The sequence below is a fragment of the Petaurus breviceps genome, unplaced genomic scaffold (genome assembly GCF_028583685.1).
Source record: "Petaurus breviceps papuanus isolate PSGF00001 unplaced genomic scaffold, PetGlider_PUasm1.0 90752, whole genome shotgun sequence".
In the NCBI taxonomy this organism is placed as follows: Eukaryota; Metazoa; Chordata; class Mammalia; order Diprotodontia; family Petauridae; genus Petaurus; species Petaurus breviceps.
In genome coordinates this window covers 4,887,410-4,905,847 of record NW_027187336.1, presented here as the reverse complement: position 1 = coordinate 4,905,847, position 18,438 = coordinate 4,887,410, and the positions used below count along the sequence as shown (strand labels likewise).

The 18,438-nt window shown below is 35.3% G+C and overlaps 1 protein-coding gene across 1 annotated transcript in view; it reads left to right on the top strand.

Moving 5' to 3' along the window:
• The window catches only part of DPP10 (dipeptidyl peptidase like 10), a 1,061,638-nt gene that overhangs the window by 945,175 nt on the left and 98,025 nt on the right, over positions 1 to 18,438 (top strand). The window contains exon 8 of the mRNA XM_069067778.1: positions 15,349 to 15,469. Within this exon, the coding sequence (XP_068923879.1) occupies positions 15,349 to 15,469 (121 nt within the window). The remainder of the gene's footprint in view (positions 1 to 15,348; positions 15,470 to 18,438) is intronic.

Below are 18,438 nucleotides of genomic sequence, written 5' to 3'. Positions count from 1 at the left end.
GCAGTGAGTAGAGCACCAGCCCTGGAATCAGGAGAACCTGAGTTCAAATCCAGGCTCAGAAACTTGATACACTTACTAGCCACGTGACTTTGGGCAAGTCATTCAACCCCAACTTCCCTCCAAAAAGCAAAAAAAAAAAAAAATCAAGGAAAACTGTCCTGATATTCTAGAACCAGAGGGTAAAATAGAAATTGAAAGAATTCACCAATCACCTCTTGAAAAAGATCCCAAAAAGAAAACTCCTAGAATATTGTAGCCAAATTCCAGTGTACTCAGGTCAAGGAGAAAATATTATAGACAGTCAGGAAGAAACAATTCAAGTATTGACAATCAGGTTAACACAAGATCTAGAAGCTTCTACATTAAGGGATCAATGGGCTTATAATATCATATTCCAGAGGTCAAAGGAGCTAGGATTAAAATATAAAAATCACCTATATTGCAAAACTGAGTAGAATACTTCAGGGAAAATGGAAATTCAATGAAATAGAGGACTTTCAAATATTCTTGATAAAAAGACCAGAGGTGAAAGGAATTTTCAAATTTCAAATACAAGAATTGAGAGAAGCATGAAAAGGTAAACAAGAAAGAGAAATCATAAGGAACTTATTAAATTGAACTATTAGGGGTGGCCAGGTGCCTCAGCAAGTAAGAGCACCGGCTCCAGTGTTGGGATGACCTGGATCAAATCCGGGCTCAGATACTTAGCACCACACCCAGAAATAATAACTGGCCGTGTAACCTTGAGCAAGTTACTTAACCCCGATTGCTTTAAAAAAAAAATAAATTGAACTATTTATTTACATTACTACATGGAAAGATAATATGTGTATCCCATGAGATTTTTCTCAGTATTAGGATAGTTGAAGGGAATGTGTGTGTGTGCATGTGTATAGACAAAGGGCAAGTTGAATATGAAGGATTGATATCTAAAAATAAAATTAAGGGGTGGGAGAGGAATATATTGGGAGAAGGAGTGAGAGATAGTGAGAGATAGAATAGGGTAAATTATCTCACATAAAAGAGGAAAAAGAAAGCTGTCACAATGGATGGAAAGAGCAGGGAGGTGAAAGGGAATGAGTCAACGTTACTCTCACTGGATTTATCTTAAGGTGGGAATAACATACACACTCACTTGGGTGTCTTACCCTACAGGAAAGTAGGGGGGGATAAGAGAGGGGGATGATAGAAGGCAGTACAGATAGGGGTAGTCAGAAGCAAACAATTTTGAAAATGGACAGAGTCAAAGGAGAAAATAAAATAAATGGTGGGGCAGGATAGGATGGAAGTTAATATAGTTACTCTTTCATAATATGACTACTATGGAAATGTTTTGCATAACTACACATGCATAACCTATATTGTATTGCTTGTCTTCTCAATGAGGGTGGGTGAGGAGGGAAGAAGGGACAGAATCTGGAACTCAAAGTTTTAAAAACAAATGTTAAATAACTGTTTTTACATGAAACTGGGAAATAAGAAATAAAGGCAATGGGATATAGAAATCCATCTTACCTAACAAGAAAGTAAGTGGTAAGGTGCTAAGGGGGAGATGGGAAAGATAAAAAAGAGGGAAGACTGGGGGAAGGGGTGATATGTATGCATGTCATCTTGAGGTGGGGGTAGGGGAAAGATGGGGAAAAATTTGGAACTCAAAATCTTTTGGAAATGAATGTTGTAAACAAAAATAAATAAATTCTGGAAAAAGTACAAATCATGCATGATGGCAAAAAAGAGATATGACAAGAATAGTATTTATAATAGAAGTTAAAATGGGGATGGGGAGTTGACAGGTATTGTTTGAACCTCACTTTGTAATTGTGCAAAGAGGGGAAAATATATATTCACACACTCAGCTTTGTATAGAAAACTATCTTTCCCAATAGGGAAATGGGAAGGGAAGGGCATAAGATGTTAAGGGGGAGTAATAAAAGGAAAATTATATTAGGGAGCCAGTGGTTAGAAGGAAAAAGAAATTCTGAGGATGGACAGTATAAAAACAGAGAGAGAGAAGATAAACAGAAAGAAATGGGAGAGAGCGGAAATACCTAGTAGTAATCAAAACTGTGAATATGAAGGTTTAGAGCTAACCCATAAAACAAGCAGAAAGCTGTATGGATTAGAAAGCTGAACTCAGCAATATATATATATATATATATATATATATATATATATATATGTATATATATGTATATATAGTGTGTTATATATATATATATATTATTTGAAACAGAAAGACAGACAGAATTATTATAAAAGGCTGTAGCAAAATCTATTATGCTTTGGCTGAAGAAAAAAAGTCAGAAATAGCAACATGATCTTAGAAGACGCAAAAATAAAAACAACCCTAACTAAAAGAGATAATTGGGAAAACTGTATTTTGCTTAAAAAATATGGTAGACAAATAATATAAACAAGTTAAAGCAATTTTCTCTGATAAAGGTATAATTTCTAAAATATATGGGAAACAGTGTCAAATTTCTAAAAATTAGAGTCATTTCCCAATTAATAAATGGTCAGAGGATTTGAACAGGCAGTTTCAGAAGAAATCAAAGCTATCTATAGTCATATTTAGTGATCCAGGACAATTCCAGAGGACTTAGGATGAAAAATAAAATGTTATCCACCTTTAGAGAAAGAGAGAGCTGATGAAACCTTGAGGGTGAATTGATATATAACTTTCTCACTTTCTTTTTGATCTATTTTGCAATGTGACTACTATGACCAAATATTTTGCATGCTTTTACATATATAATTGATATTTGCCTTCTCAGTAGCTGAAGGAATAAAAGAGATGGAGAAAACCCAGAATTAAAAATTTAAAAGTAAAGGAAAATTAAAAACAAACAAACAGATATATATATATATAAAATTAATGATGGAGTAGAGATTAAAAGAAAAATGGATTTGAAAAATTAATTTCAGTACATTTAAACAGGTCATTCTGTTTTGCCCTTACAATCATATTCTCAGATGGCATGGATCATATATGATAAAATTTTATATATGGTCTCTTTATGTATTTTCCATAGCTTGAATGTTCTTATTCACTGAAAGAAGCAAATGTAGATTACATTTTGATCAAAAGCATAGTTATGGAATAGCACATGATATAGTTTGGACAGGAATGACAGTACAAACAGATAAAGTTGAGTCATAACGGGCAAAGCTGAAATATTGACTGATAGAATATTTTGAAAAGATTTGAATGTCAAACAAGGAACTTATGATTTACTCAGTGACCATAGAAAACAATTAATAAAATTGATCAAGGTAATTACACAAAGTTCATTAAAATGATTCATCTGGAGAAATTTGCAAGGTGCACTAGAATGGGGAGAAACACAGGGTGAGAAGACAAATGAATAGGCAATCAGAAAAATCAGGTGAACATAAATTTATGTGATCATAATAAAAGTAAACAGGTTCCAGATAGTTGTGGTGCATCATTATCATCATTATTATTATCAGTTAAACAGTCCAAAAAGAAACATTCATTATATGCCAACTATGTGCTATGGATTGTGCCAAATGCTAGATATACAATGACATATATGTATGTGTGTATATACATATATATGTGTGTGTGTGTGTATGTATTTGTGTGTGTGTGTGTACATACACATACATACATCTACTCCTTCAGGGAACTTTCAATCTGGTCAGGAGACATAACATATACATATATTTGTATATACAAAATAGATTTTAAAATATTTGAGCCAATTTGGAGGGCATGTACTAGTATCCTAAAGGGGAGAATAATAAAAGACCTTACATAGAAGGTGGCATTTAAGCTTAGTCTTGAAGGAAACTAGGCATTCGAAAAGCTGGGGATGAATAGAAGTTACATTCTAGGCATAGGAGTCAGACAAAGCAAAGATGCAGTGATGGAAGATGGAGCATCATGTATGGGAAAGAATTCAAAATCCAATTTGGTTGAACTATAGCATACATAGATGAAGTAGATGGTTCATGCCAGATTCTGAGGGACTTTAAATCCCAAGTAGATAAACACATGTTTCATCCATCAAATTATAGGGAGCAACTGGAGCTTATTGAACTGGAGTGAGGAGGAGTATGGTTAAACCTTTCAAAGGTTCATTCTGACAATTTTCATGAGTAGCCATGTGAGTGGTGAGGATTCATATGTAGCAGATTCTATAGAGGTAGAAATTCCAAAATTCAAAAATTAACTGGATTTGTGGGGGTGAATGAGAGGGGGAAGTGCTGATAATAAAATGGTGAAATACTGTTCCTAGAATGATGGAGGTACTGTGATAGTAATGGCAATTAAAGATTCCCCTGTATTGGCTTGGTTTTCAAATTGATTGTGTTAAAACCCAGAGTTTGTTAATCCCACCTGTGGGATGGGCTTGTTGATGTGAAAAGAAAGTCCTGAATTGGGAGGAGCTGGTGACGTAGATTTGGAGACACAAGAGAGAGGCGGAAGATCTTTTTTTGGAAGCAGCACCTCGTGGAGAGAGAGAGAGACTAAGAGGATTGCTGGTGGCCGCTTTGAATTGCCCTGGACTTTTGAGACCTGCACCCTGAGCTGCCAAGGACTGAGGAGACATGGCTGTTTTGCTGGTACTTTGTCTGTCTGTTTTGATGTTATTTTGCCAGATTTGTCCACTGGTGAAAGACTGTCCTGTTGAAGAAGTCCTGGAACCTGGCATTTGGTTAAGAAGGCCTGAGACTGTCCTGCAGACAGAGAGTGAATACTGTCCACTGGTGAGGGACAGTACTGTTGTTGCAGGGGTCTGGAGACTGTCCTGCAGACAGAATGAATACTGTCCACTGGTGAGGGACAGTACTGTTGTTGCAGGGGTCTGGGAGCCTTTCTGTTGGTTCAGAAGCCCTGAAGAAGGATTTTCTTGTTGTATGTTTACAGAAATCCTGGGAGAGGGCTTTGCTAATGTGTTCAGGGGTGTTGTGGGCGTTTGCCCTCACAACAGATCTAGACGACTAGCCCCACGGCCCTCTCACTTACCCATCCCGGGTCTTCGGTCGTCACCGGCCCCTCACGGGGAAAAAACACCAGACAGAAGGCGGAGGAGTGAAGCGGGGTGGTTTATTCTTCAGCAGTTACATGGCGGAGAGAGAGAGAGAGCCCTCTCACACAAGAAAATATATAGCGAGTCCGAGCCAATCATATCGCAGTTTTACATTTATGGCCTTATATGGTGATCACCCCATGGCCTTATATGGAGATCACCCCATCAAGCTTATACATATTCATTCAAAGCAACCATGGTACCGCCCATAAACCCCTCCCCCTCCCCCATCACAGGGGTTCTAGGGCTGTTCTACAGACAGAGGATAAATTCATGAAGGGACTGGCAATGTGTCTTATGGCCTTGCTAAGCCTTGTCTCTCCAGGAACTAAGATTGCTGAGAACTTGCCTCGTGTCAAGATGAAGAAAAGACCTCCATTTGGGTATTAAGTGCTGTGTTTAAACTTGATGTAACTCTGGGGTAGATTCAATTGTGATCCAGGGGTGGGGAACTTTTGACCTTTTTGTGTTCTATGGTTGAGCAAATGAATGTATTTTACTTATGTTTGGAAACTAATCTCCATTTGAGAAGAGGGGCTTTGTGGTGGACTTAATTAAGGTATAGCCTAGGGATGGAGAAGTATTTAGAACAGAGACTTTGTAATTGATTGAATGATTGGAAGGTCCTGGGGTGGGGTAGTACTTGGAGATTATTTAATCATACTTAGTAAATACTGTATTTTGAATGATGTCATGTTTTGATCTTCTCTGTTCTGGGTTTGTTACTGAATAAAATAGAGAGCACCTATGCTGGTATTTCGAACCTGGGAAGTTGCCTTTGCTTGGTATTACATTACAGGTACTCTCAGCAAAAACACAGAAATTTAGTGGCAATTTAATAGGCAATAACTACTGTTCTTGAACTTGTTAAGTTTGACATATACTCCAGGATATACATTTTGAAATGGTCAATGGGAAATTAGTGCATTCTAAGAGCTCAGAAGATAGATTGATAATAACTACATATATCTGATAATCATATGCATGGAGATTATAGTTAACCTCATGAGAACCAGTGAGGTCACATAGGGGAAAGAATGAATTTAGAGAAGAGAAAATGGTCTAAGATAGAACCAAGGATTACTCTTTCAACCTTGTCTCACATAACAAGTTTACCCTTCTCTTTGCCAAGGGAAACACATGCACAAGTGATCCCATTCAATTCTATCTTCTCTAGCAGAGTGTCCACTCTATGAATCCTATTATATCATTTTTCTTCAGTCACTGCTATTATTGATTGATTCCTTATTGACGACAAACATGTCCGTGTCTCCCCTGATCCACTCAATTTTCTCATTTATCCCATCTATCACCTCTACCAATTATCCAATACCTCTCCTCCCCTTCATGGCTAAAATTGAAAAAATGTTCTACAGTAATTGCTGCTTTTACGTTTCTATCACTTTCTTCTTAACTCTGTATATTACTAAATGATCTCATTCATGAACTCCATTTGAATTTCCGTTACTTTATCTCTAACCATCTTTTTTTTAAACATTAGCCAGGGCTAATTTGTATTTTTTTTTCAGTTAAGCAACTCCTTATTTTTATTTTTTTAATTTTTTAAATTTTTTTATTAATTTGTTTGTTTCCATTTAATTTACAAGGATTCAACTCCACAATTCCTTGAATTTCACATTTTGTCCCCCTCCCTTCCCGCTCCCCCCATGGCGGCTTATAGTCAAGTATAGGATCTGTAAATACTTTCACATTATACATTAGTCAGGTTATAAGGATGGATTGTACCAGCTGAAATGAAAAATGGTAAAGAGGACATAAAACCAAATAAGAGAACGAAAAAGATCAGGTATTTTGCTTCCACCTGTATATAAACTTAGTGATTTCTAGTTCTTTCTCTGGATGCACATATTTCTCTCCATCATGAGTCTTTTGGGATTGACTTATATCACTGCATTGCTGAGAAGAGTCCAGTCTATCAAAGTTGGTCATCACACATACGTTGTGTCTGTAATTGTGTACAAATTTCTCCTGGTTCTACTCTTCTCACTCAGCATCAGTTCTTTTAAGCCTCTCCAGGTAAATATGAAGACTGCCTGCTCCTTCTTTCTTATAGCACAATAGTATTCCATAACATGCATATACTACAACTTGTTCAGCCATTCCCCAATTGATGGGCACCCCCTTAATTTCCAATTCTTTGCTACCACAAAAAGAGCTGCTATAAACATTTTTGTACATATGGGTCTTTCTCCCATTTCTATGATCTCTTTGGGATATAACCCTAGGAGTGGTATTGCTGGATCAAAGGGTATGAAAGTATTTATAGCCCTTTGGGAATAATTCCAGATTGCTCTCCAGACAGGCTAGATCAATTCACAACTACAGTAAAAATGCATTAGTGTTCCAATTTGCCCACATCCTCTCTAGCATTTGTCATTTTCCTGTTTTGTCATCTTAGCCAATCTGACTGGTGAGATGTGGTACCTCAGAGTTGTTTTGATTTGCATTTCTCTAATCAATAGTGAATTAGAGCATTTCTTCATGTGTTTATAGATACCTTTAATTTCTTTCTCTGAAAACTGCCTGTTCATATCCTTTGACCATTAATCAATTGGGGAACGATTTGTATTCTTATAAATTTGACTCAATTCTCTGTATATTTTAGAAATGAATCCGTTGTCAGAGACATAGGTTGTAAAGATTCTTTCCCAATTTCCCACCTCCCTCTTAATCTTGTTTACATGGGCTTTGTTTGTACAGAAACTTTTCAATTTCATGTAGTCAAAATTATCCATTTTACATTTTATAATGTTCTATAATTTTTATTTAGTCATTAAGTCTTTCCCTCACCACAAGTCTGATAGGTAAACTATTTCTTGTTTTAGGAGACTGCTTACAGTATCAACCTTTATCTTTAGATCATGAACCCATTTAGACTTGATTTTGGTATATGGTGTTAGATAATGATCTATGCCCAGTTTCTGCCATACTATATTCCAGTTTTCCCAGCAGTTTTTGTCAAATAGTGAGTTCTTATCCCAAAAACCATGGTCTGGAGATTTATCAAACAATACATTACTATAGTCATTGACTTCTGAATCTCGTGTGGCTAATCTATTCCATTGATCCACTCCTCTATTCCTCAGCCAGTACCAAGTAGTTTTGATGACTGCTGCTTTGTAGTACAGATTGAAATCTGGTAAAGCTAGTCCACCTTCCCTAGCATTTCTTTTCATTAATTCCCTTGATATTCTGGACCATTTATTCTTCCAAATGAATTTTGTTACTATTTTTTGTAGTTCTATAAAGTAGTTTTTTTGGTAAAATGATTGTTATGGCACTAAATATATAATTTAATTTAGGTAAAATTGTCATTTTTATTATATTAGCTCGACCCAGCCACGAGCAATTGATATGTTCCCAATTAGTTAGATCTGACTTTATTTGTGTGAAAAGTGTTTTGTAGTTATGATCATACAGGTCCTGGGTGTGTTTTGGCAGGTAGATTCCCAAATATTTTATAATGTCTACAGTAACTTTAATTGGGATTTCTCTTTCTATTTCTTGCTGTTGAATTTCATTGGAAATATATAGGAATGCTGAGGATTTATGTGGGTTTATTTTATATCCTGCAATTTTGTCAAATTTATTTATTGTCTCAAGCAGTTTTTTACTTGATTCTCTAGGATTCTCTAAGTATATCATCATATCATCTGCAAAGAGTGATACCTTGGTCTCTTCTTTGCCTAACTTGATTCCTTATTTTCTTTTTCTTCTCTAATTGCTACTGCTAACATTTCTAGTACCAGATTGAATAAGAGGGGTGATAGTGGACACCCTTGTTTCACCCCTGATCTTATTGAAAATGCTTCTAGCTTCTCCCCATTACATATAATACTTGCTGATGGCTTTAAATTGATGCTACCTATTATTTTAAGGAAGGCTTCATTTATTCCTATACTTTCTAATGTTTTCAATAGGAATGGATGTTGTATTTTGTCAAAAGCCTTTTCTGCATCTATTGAGATGATCATGTGGTTTCTGCTAGTTTTATTGTTGATATGATCAATTATACTGATGGTTTTCCTAATATTAAACCATCCTTGCATTCCTGGAATAAATCCTACCTGATCAAAGTGTATTATTCTTGAGATAAGTTGCTGTAGTCTTTTTGCTAGTATTTTATTTAGAATTTTTGCATCTATATTCATGAGGGAGATTGGTCTATAATTTTCTTTCTCTGTTTTATCTCTTCCTGATTTAGGTATCAGTACCATATTTGTGTCATAAAAAGAATTTGGTAGGACTCCTTCTTCACTAATTTTCCCAAATAGTTTGTAGAGTATTGGAATCAATTGTTCTTTAAATGTTTGATAGCATTCACTAGTGAATCCATCTGGCCCTGGAGATTTTTTCCTAGGGAGCTGACTGATGGCTTGTTCAATTTCTTTTTCCGAGATGGGATTATTTATTATTACCTCTTCAGGTAATCTGGGCAACTTGTATGTTTGTAAATATTCCTCCATTTCCCTAAGATTGTCAAATTTATGTGCATACAAATGGGAAAAATAATTCCTGATTATTGTTTTGATTTCCTCTTCATTGGAAGTAGATTCACCCTTTTCATTTTCGATACTCATAATTTGGTTTTCTTCTTTCTTTTTTTTTATCATATTGACTAAGTGTCTATCAATTTTGTTGGTTTTTTCATAAAAGCAGCTCTTGGTTTTATTTATTAATATAATAGTTTTCTTAATTTCAATTTTATTAATCTCTCCTTTTGTCTTCAATATTGCTAATTTAGTATTTAATTAGGGATTTTCAATTTGTTCTTTTTCTAGGTTTTTTAATTGCATGCCCAATTCATTGAACTCCCTTTTCTCTAATTTAATCACACATGCACTCAGGGATATAAAATTTCCCCTAAGAACTGCCTTTAATGCATCCCACAGATTTTGGTATGTTGTCTCATTATTATCATTCTCTTGAATGAAATTACTGATTGTTTCTATAATTTCTTGTTTGACCCACTCATTCTTTAGGATTCAATTGTTTAATTTCCAATTAGTTTTAATCTGTCTTTCCCTGGCCCTTTATTGCAATAATTTTTATTGCATCATGATCCAAGAAGGATGCATTTAATATTTCTGACTTACTACATAGAATTGTGAGGTTTTTATGCCCTATAACATGGTCAGTTTTTGAGTATGTGCCATGAACCCCTCAGAAGAAAGTATATTTCTTTTTATCCCCATTCAGTTTTCTCCAGAGATCTATCACATCTATCCTCTCTAGAATCCTGTTCCCCTCCTTAACTTCTTTCTTGTTTATTTTGAGGTTGGATTTATCAAGTTCAGAGAGGGGGAGATTAAGGTCTCCCACTAGTATAGTTTTGCTATCTATTTCGTCCTCTAATTCCTTTACCTTCTTCTCTCGGAATTTGGATGCTACACCACTTGGTGCATATATGTTAAGTAGTGATATTGCTTCATTCTCGATGGTGACTTTTAACAGGATATAGTTTCCTTCCTTATCTCTTTTAATTAGGTCAATTTTTGCTTTTGCTTTATCTGAGACAAGGATTGCTACACCTGCTTTTTTTACTTTAGCTGAGTCATTATATATTTTATTCCAAACTTTTACCTTTACCTTGTGTGTAACCCTCTGTTTCAGATGTGTTTCTTGTAAACAGCATATTGAAGGATTATGATTTCTAATCCATTCTGCTATCCGTCTCCGTTTTATGGGAGAGTTCATTCCATTCACATTTACAGTTATGATTGTTATCTGTTTCTTTCCCCCCATCCTATTCCTGCCCCTGTTAATGTTCATATTTTCCCTCCCTTCTCCCTTCCCCCCCTTAATGGTCTTCCTTTTGACCACCGCCTCCCTCAGTGTTCTCTTTTCAGCCCCCCTCCCTTTTCCTTTCCTTTCCCTTTACTACTTCCCTCCCTACAAACCACTCCCATCCCCCTTTCATAACCCTTTCCCCCTCCTACTGCCTGATAGGATATTGTTATACTTAATGAAGTATGCTATTTCTTCTTCGCATCAAGAGTGACAGGAACAAATCTCATGTGAAGCTCCTCTCCCTCCCCTCTTTCCCTCAAAAATGATACTTTTTGTATTTCTTCCCCATAGAGTCCTATGCTTAACTGGTTGTTATTCCCTCCTTGTACCAGAACCAATGAGGGAAAAGCTCATATGCTTCCCAACTCCCTCCCTTTTTTTCCTCTGCTATACAGTTTTTCTGCCTCTATGAGTGGCATAATTTGCCCCTTTCTGCTTCAACCATTCCCTTTCTTCCATTACAGTCCCTTTGTAGCCCTTAACAAGATTTTTTTTAAATCTTCATTTTGTGTATTTTATAGTCATACCCTCTACTTGTCTATAACCAGTTTGCTCTTATCCTATAGCAGGGTGTGTGTGTGTGTGTTCTCCTTGTTTACCTTTCTAAGTCACTGTTGCATCTCTTAATTGGAGGTTGAATTTTCCATTGAGTTCTGGCTTTTTTATCAAGAAGGTCTGGAACTCTGTTATATCATTGAATGACCATCTCTTTGCCTGGCAGAATATGCTCAGTCTTGCTGGGTATGTGATCCTTGGTTGTAACCCAAGCTCTTTTGCCTTCTGGAAAATTGTATTCCACTGCCTCCAATCTTTCAGTGTAGAGGCTGCCAAATCCTGTGCAATCCTCACTGTGGACCCTCGATATTTTAATTGTTTCTTTCTGGTTGCTTGAAGTATTTTCTCTTTTATCTGGTAGTTCTGGAGTTTGGCCACAGCATTTCGAGGACTTTTCAGTTTGGGATCTCTTACAGCAGGTGTCCAGTGAATTCTCTCGATTTCTATTTTACCCTCAGGTTCTAGTATCTCAGGGCAGTTTTCCTTAACGAGCTCTTGGAGAATGTTGTCCAGGCTCATTTTTTCATCATAATTTTCTGGTAGGCCTATGATTCTCAGATTATCTCTCCTGGATCTGTTTTCCAGGTCAGTTATTTTTTTCTTTGAGGTATTTTACCCCTTTTTCTAATTTTTCATTCTTGTTGTTTTGCTTGGCTAATTCTTGGTTCCTCATAGAGTTATTTGTTTCCATTTGGTTAGTTCTGGTTTTTAGCAAATCATTTTCCTTGGTTAATTTTTGAAGCTCCTTTTCCATATCATACACTTATCTTTTTAGAGAGATGTTTTACTCATTATAATTTTTTTCTAATTCTGCTATTTTCGTTTCGAGAGAATTATTCATTTTGTCTTCTATCTCTCTCATTTTGTTTTCAAAGTTCCTTTTGATCTCATCTAGGAGAGCCTTCTGTGCTTGGGACACATTCCCTGTTGAAGTTTCAGTTTTGAGTGTGGAGTCCACATTGTCTCCCTCTGAGGTTGGTTCCTCCCTCTGAGGAGAGTAGGACTCCAGAGTATTTGTCTTTGTAGTCTGTTTTCTACCCATTTTGAGGCAGGGCCATAGCCATGCCCTTCCTCTGGGATCCCAAGCCTTTACTGTAGATGGTTTTGCCCTGGGGCAGGAGGTACTATGTTTTCAGGGTCAGAGTGGGCGAGGGTTTGGAGCAAGTGAGGTTCACTCTGTCATCCTAGTCTTTGGAGGTCCTGAAAGGGGCTTTAAAAAAAATTCTGGGCTATGAAGTGGTAGCCCCAGGAGTGTTTACTGTCCAGGACAGGGGCCCGTGTATTTGCTTCTTACCTTGCTCTTTCCAGTCACAGCCCTTTGGTGATAGGCCTGGTAGTGGACCTTGTGGTTGGTGGGAAGATTTGCCCTCCGAGTTGATCAGGCCCCTTCCCGGCCTGCCTCTCTATCTCTAACCATCTTGTTCTCTCTGCATAATTTGACACCATTTATCACCCTCCTCTCCTTGATAGAATTTTCCTTATTAGTTTTCATTACATTGTCCTCTCCTGCTTCTCCTACCTGTCTGGTGGATCCTTCTTTGTCTCATTTGAAAACTTTTCTTCTATTTCATGCTTTCTAAAAATAGGCATGTTCCAGGGTTATATTGTGTCCTCTTTGTTTCTACTTCTATTACTTTACCCTCTTCAGCTTCTGTGGTTTCAATGATAGTCTCTATGTAAATGATTCTCTTAATCTTAAATATGTTGTCAAACACTTCAGCAGAGATCTTACTAGCCATCTAGAAATTTATAGCTGGAACTTGATTATGAGGCTGATACTAAAGGAAATTATGTTGAATTATTAAATAAAGATTGTTGTTAGGTTAATGTGAGTGTATGACATACCAAAAGGGGAGATAATAAGATATGGCTGTGGAGAGAGTCTTATGAATATATACAATTAGAGATTGAAAAGAATCAGTAAAAGACACAGTACAGTTTGGAGAGATCAGAGGAGAGGAAAATAGAAGAAAAATGTTTAACAAAAGAAAAGACTATCAGCAATATCAAATACCAGTGAGATTGAGGGGGCTTACTATTCAGAAAACAGCCAGTAGATATGGCAATATGAGGGTTATTTGAGAAAAGTTTCAACAGAGTACTAAGGATTAGAAATATTGTCTCTTGTCATTACAATTTTTAAATTTTAATATTCAAAATTTTCCAAAAATATACATTTAGCTATCCATTCTATTTCTTCTCTTCAATTATAGAGTCAAAACTAGTTGTTTCTATCATATGAAGATAGCCAATCAGATCTTCATTGCTATTTGTCCATCCAAACAATAAGAAAGCCTATGAAAGAAATGTTTCCAAGAGTTCAGTGAAGGCTGGGTGTTAGTCTAGATAAATCCTGTGTATGGCAAAGTTCAGAAGAAATAATTTGGATTTTCAGAATAGAACAGAAACAATGCATAAAACCTTTAGCAGCAGGAATGAGAGTATCACTGAGTCTAAAGGGAACATCATCATCATTGTCATTGTCGTCATCATCATCATCATCATTAGTAAAGCAACCTCTCACACCAACACCAGGAAATAGTTTCTACACATATACACATTTTATGTATGGAAAAAAAAAATTGAGGCCCAATGAATTTGTGTTTCTTGTCCATGGTCACATACATCTAATAATCTTAAGATGAAAAATTCAAATCCAAATCACTTTACTGATTCCAAGTCTAACACTGATTTCCACCATGCCATTTTCACAGTGAAGGTCAGCGTACTAGATACTGGAAAGCAGAAAGCATATGTAACTAAAATAAAGCTTGGTGTAAATATGAGTAAATTGTTATTTTCTGTAATAGTTATTATTGCAATCTTTACTCAAATGAATGTCTCATAGATTCCCAGATCCAGTGTTCTTCTCAGTTTTTTGTGAATCATTGAGTTTGGACACAGATAAGTCATATCTTTAGAGCTGTAAGTGACATCAGAGGGCATTTGACTAATTTTCTGGAAAAGGAAACTGAAGTCATTGGAGGCCATAAAAGAGTCACCCAAGCTCATAATAGTAGTAATAGTCAGAGGCCAGAAATAAACCCAGTTACTCTGACTCTGGAGTTCTGTAAAATTATTCTTTTCTTTTCAGTGGTTTGCAGATAAAATCTCTTATATGAGATCTTCATGGTATCAAAATGGTTAAAAAATGTCTTGACTTTAACTTTTTTTGTCATAAAAATTTTAGGTGAATGTATGACACTACTTGATTTGTGTTAGATCTTCTGTGAAGGCAAGATAGTTTGGAGTTTTTTTTTTTTTTAATATGTCTGGGGAAAAAAAAAGTAGGAATAAATTCCCCTAACTTTATCTCCATATGAATGCATGACTTCCTACCTCTTATGCAAATATCAGAGAATCCTGGCTAAATATAGTATATAAATAGAATGTTTCAATTCAGTATGTTTCACAGGATAAAAGAGTGGTGGAGGTAGAAGAATATACAGTAAATAAGAGAGACATATATATTTTCTAAATATCAGGAGGCTATTATATTTCAGATAAAAATTGTATACAGTTTAAGTTGTGCCTAACCTGAAATCTAATCTAATTCCTCAATATATGAGAGAGGTTGCTAAAGGAGATGGCATGATGCTTTCAAAAACATGAATAAATAAATGTCAATACTTGTTATAGCACATGTGTCAAATGAAAATTGGGCACTATTAAGAGCAGAATGTCACATTCATTAGCTACTAAAAGCAATTACATGCATGCCTACACACACATACACACAGATGTAACTGTGTGTATATATATATATATATATGTTATATGTGTGTGTGTCCATCCATCATATGGTTATGTTTTGTTGTAATATTAAGGTGAATGTGCAGTAAAATTGTCTGCTAATCCTGTCAATCAGAAAAAGTGAAAAAGTATGAACATGCCAACTGTGTCTCTGAAATACTTTCTAATCCAGATTTACATTTTTGAAAATAATATCTACTATCAACCTGATGTAAAGAGCAGTTCTTTGCGACTGACATCTTCAGGAAAAGAAGGAATTATTTTTAATGGAATTGCTGACTGGTTATATGAAGGTGAGTTGAGTGAATTTAATTTTGAAATAATGCAAATGGCATATTGTTATACAAAGTCTACAGGAGAAGTCTATTCATTTCAGAATATTCTTAGCTGTTTTCTTCTCATTTTCCTTCAAAATTGCCTTCATGCTTTTATATCATGTGTATGCTTATGTATCTGCTGATGTTATTTGCATCTACTTATATTTTCCCACCTTTTTTTTGGTCAAGCTAGATGGATTTCATTAGAAATAAGGCTTAGCTAATAAAAGAGAATGGCAGCCCTACAAATAATCAGACTGAAAATTAGATGATTTTTCTGACTATCCTGGAAAGAAGAAAATCGAACAAACAAAAAGCACTATGTGCTTAATAATAGTGAGACTTTATGAAAATCTGATTTTAATCCTGCTCATTGGGAATACTCTGTCATATTTAAAAACAGATCATAATGGTAGAAAATATAATTCACCTTAGAAGTTATTTTATGGTAAGAATCAAATTGATTTTATGTATAATAGTATTTACAGTATTTATGTGGCATAAAAAAAAACAAATTTTGATTGCTGATTAGATTTCCATTTCTAACTAAGCTTGTGGATGGGAAAGCTGACCTCTCCTGGACACAGAATTTTAATATTTCTTCCATCCTTGGTCCCACACACCATTACAAAACTCTACTTTGCAAATGGCCATGGCAGCATGTCTTATGATTAGAAAAATGACTAGACTTTTCAGTTGCAAACTTTAAAATTGGGAATTTCCTCTAAACATGCCTGTGTTATCTCCATGGCAGCACTGTTTAACCTAATACTCTTTGTGAAAATTTAAAGTTCTAGAAAGTGAGCAGGAATCATAGGTCTTATGTACTAAAATGATATTGAGGATAAACAATACAAATGATATTTATGGTTTAAAGTTTACATGGTGGGGCGGCCAGGTAGCACAGTGAGGAAGAGCACTGACTCCACTTGTTGGGATGATTTGTGGATCGAATCCAGGCTCAGACACTTAGCACCAACTCAGAAACACCTGGCTGTGTAACCTTGAGCAAGTTACTTAACCCTGATTGTTTTAAAAGAAAAAAAAAAAGTTTACATGGCAGAGCCACTACAGGAGCCCAGGGAAGTTGGAGATTACAACAATGTGAAAGAGGGAAAGACAGACAGACAGAGACAGAGAGACAGAGAGAGAGAGAGACAGAGAGAGAGAAAGAGAGAGACAGAGAGACAGAGAGACAGAGAGAGACAAAGACAGAGAGACAGAGAGAGGAAGAAATGAAGGAAGGAAGGAAGGTAGGAAGGAAGGAAGGAAGGAAGGAAGGAAGGAAGGAAGGAAGGAAGGAAGGAAGGAAGGAAGGAAGAAGAATAGCAATTACATACTTTCATGGCTCCATTTTTTTTCTTTATTTCTCCGTTTAAAATCAGAAAACAAAGGCCAAGAAAAAAGAGAAATGATTACATATGAATCAACTATTTTGGTCAGTGCAGTAAAAATTACATGCCATGGTGTATTTAATGAATACATATTGGGAAGATGCCTTAAAATGTCTGCCAATACACAATTGTTGTATTTGGTGCCCTCTACTTTCCCTTTTCAATATCTTCACACCCTATTATTACAATATATTATTGTTAGATAATATCATCTCTTTTCCAAAGTAGTTTGAAAACAAATGATGTAACTTGTTAGTCTACAATTTATAAAGATAACAGGGCCCATTACTTTGTTTGAATTATACTATGTTGGATAGTCACTGAAAGAATTTGAAGGTAGCAAAAGCTTCATTTCAAAGAGAGAAGCTAAGCTCCTCAGGGCAATAAGACCACAAATTCTGGGCTCACTCCCATATTAGAATGTGTCTGAATGGAAGGAACAATGACGGAATATTCTAAGTTTAGAAGGCTCTTAAATGAATGTGATTAAAAAACATACCAGTCACACTTCTTTCAGTATCCTAAGGCATCACAGGATCTCATACTGATCATTGAAGCCTCATTTGTGATGCTCCTGACCTGGAGTGTTTTTTTTTCAACACCACCACATGTACCTCACTACTTACTTTTATCAAAACTTACTTACCAGTACTTACCAGAGGCTCAAAGTCTTTGACCTATAACAATGTCTATATGATTTTCATATTTCTTATCTTCAAATGAATTTATTATTTTTGTATTTAGTAAATGTAATACAATTCAAATTTAAATTAGTCACAAAATCTTGAAAATAACAGGTAACATTGGTAGACTAAAATTTCCCTTCTCTAAATATCCTTGAACAACAAGTTCAATAAAAAGTCATGTGTCTTATCACAGCTTGGTTTTTCTGTAGATAAATGTAGGTCAAATTTTTTTACACATGATTGATTCATTTGGGGGGATATTTCATGTAAAAGTGAAGGGTCAGAACTACTAACAGGGAATGGTAGTATTCATGCTTTAAAACATTAATTTTATTTTAAACCTTTTTTTAAAGACCACTCAATGCAAAAAGAAAGCCAAAATAAACGAAACATATAAGGTATTAAAATCTGTCACCAAAGTTTCAAAGAGAAAATAAAATCTTTAAAATGAAAGGCCATGTAAACATAGTTCAAACAAATCCAGTCTAATATTATTACATATAAATTAGTGTCATTAACATGGCAAGTAATTAAATCTGAGATATCAGATCACCTTTTTTTTATTACAAAGTAAAGTTTAAAGATGGCAAAATTTGAAGTTTAAATGTGGAATTCTCCACAGCATTTTCTGTATTAAAAATTCAATCATTTTTGATTATCTGAGTAAATAAAGGTATAGTGCAATTTTATTTGTATATTCAATGCTCTCAACACCAAACTTTAACAGATTTGCTTAAGTATAAGGAACTTGATGTTTCATATCATTTGGACATATGTGTGTGTATGTATGTGTGTGTGTGTGTGTGTGTGTGTGTGTATATATATATATATATATATATATATATATATATATATATATATATAT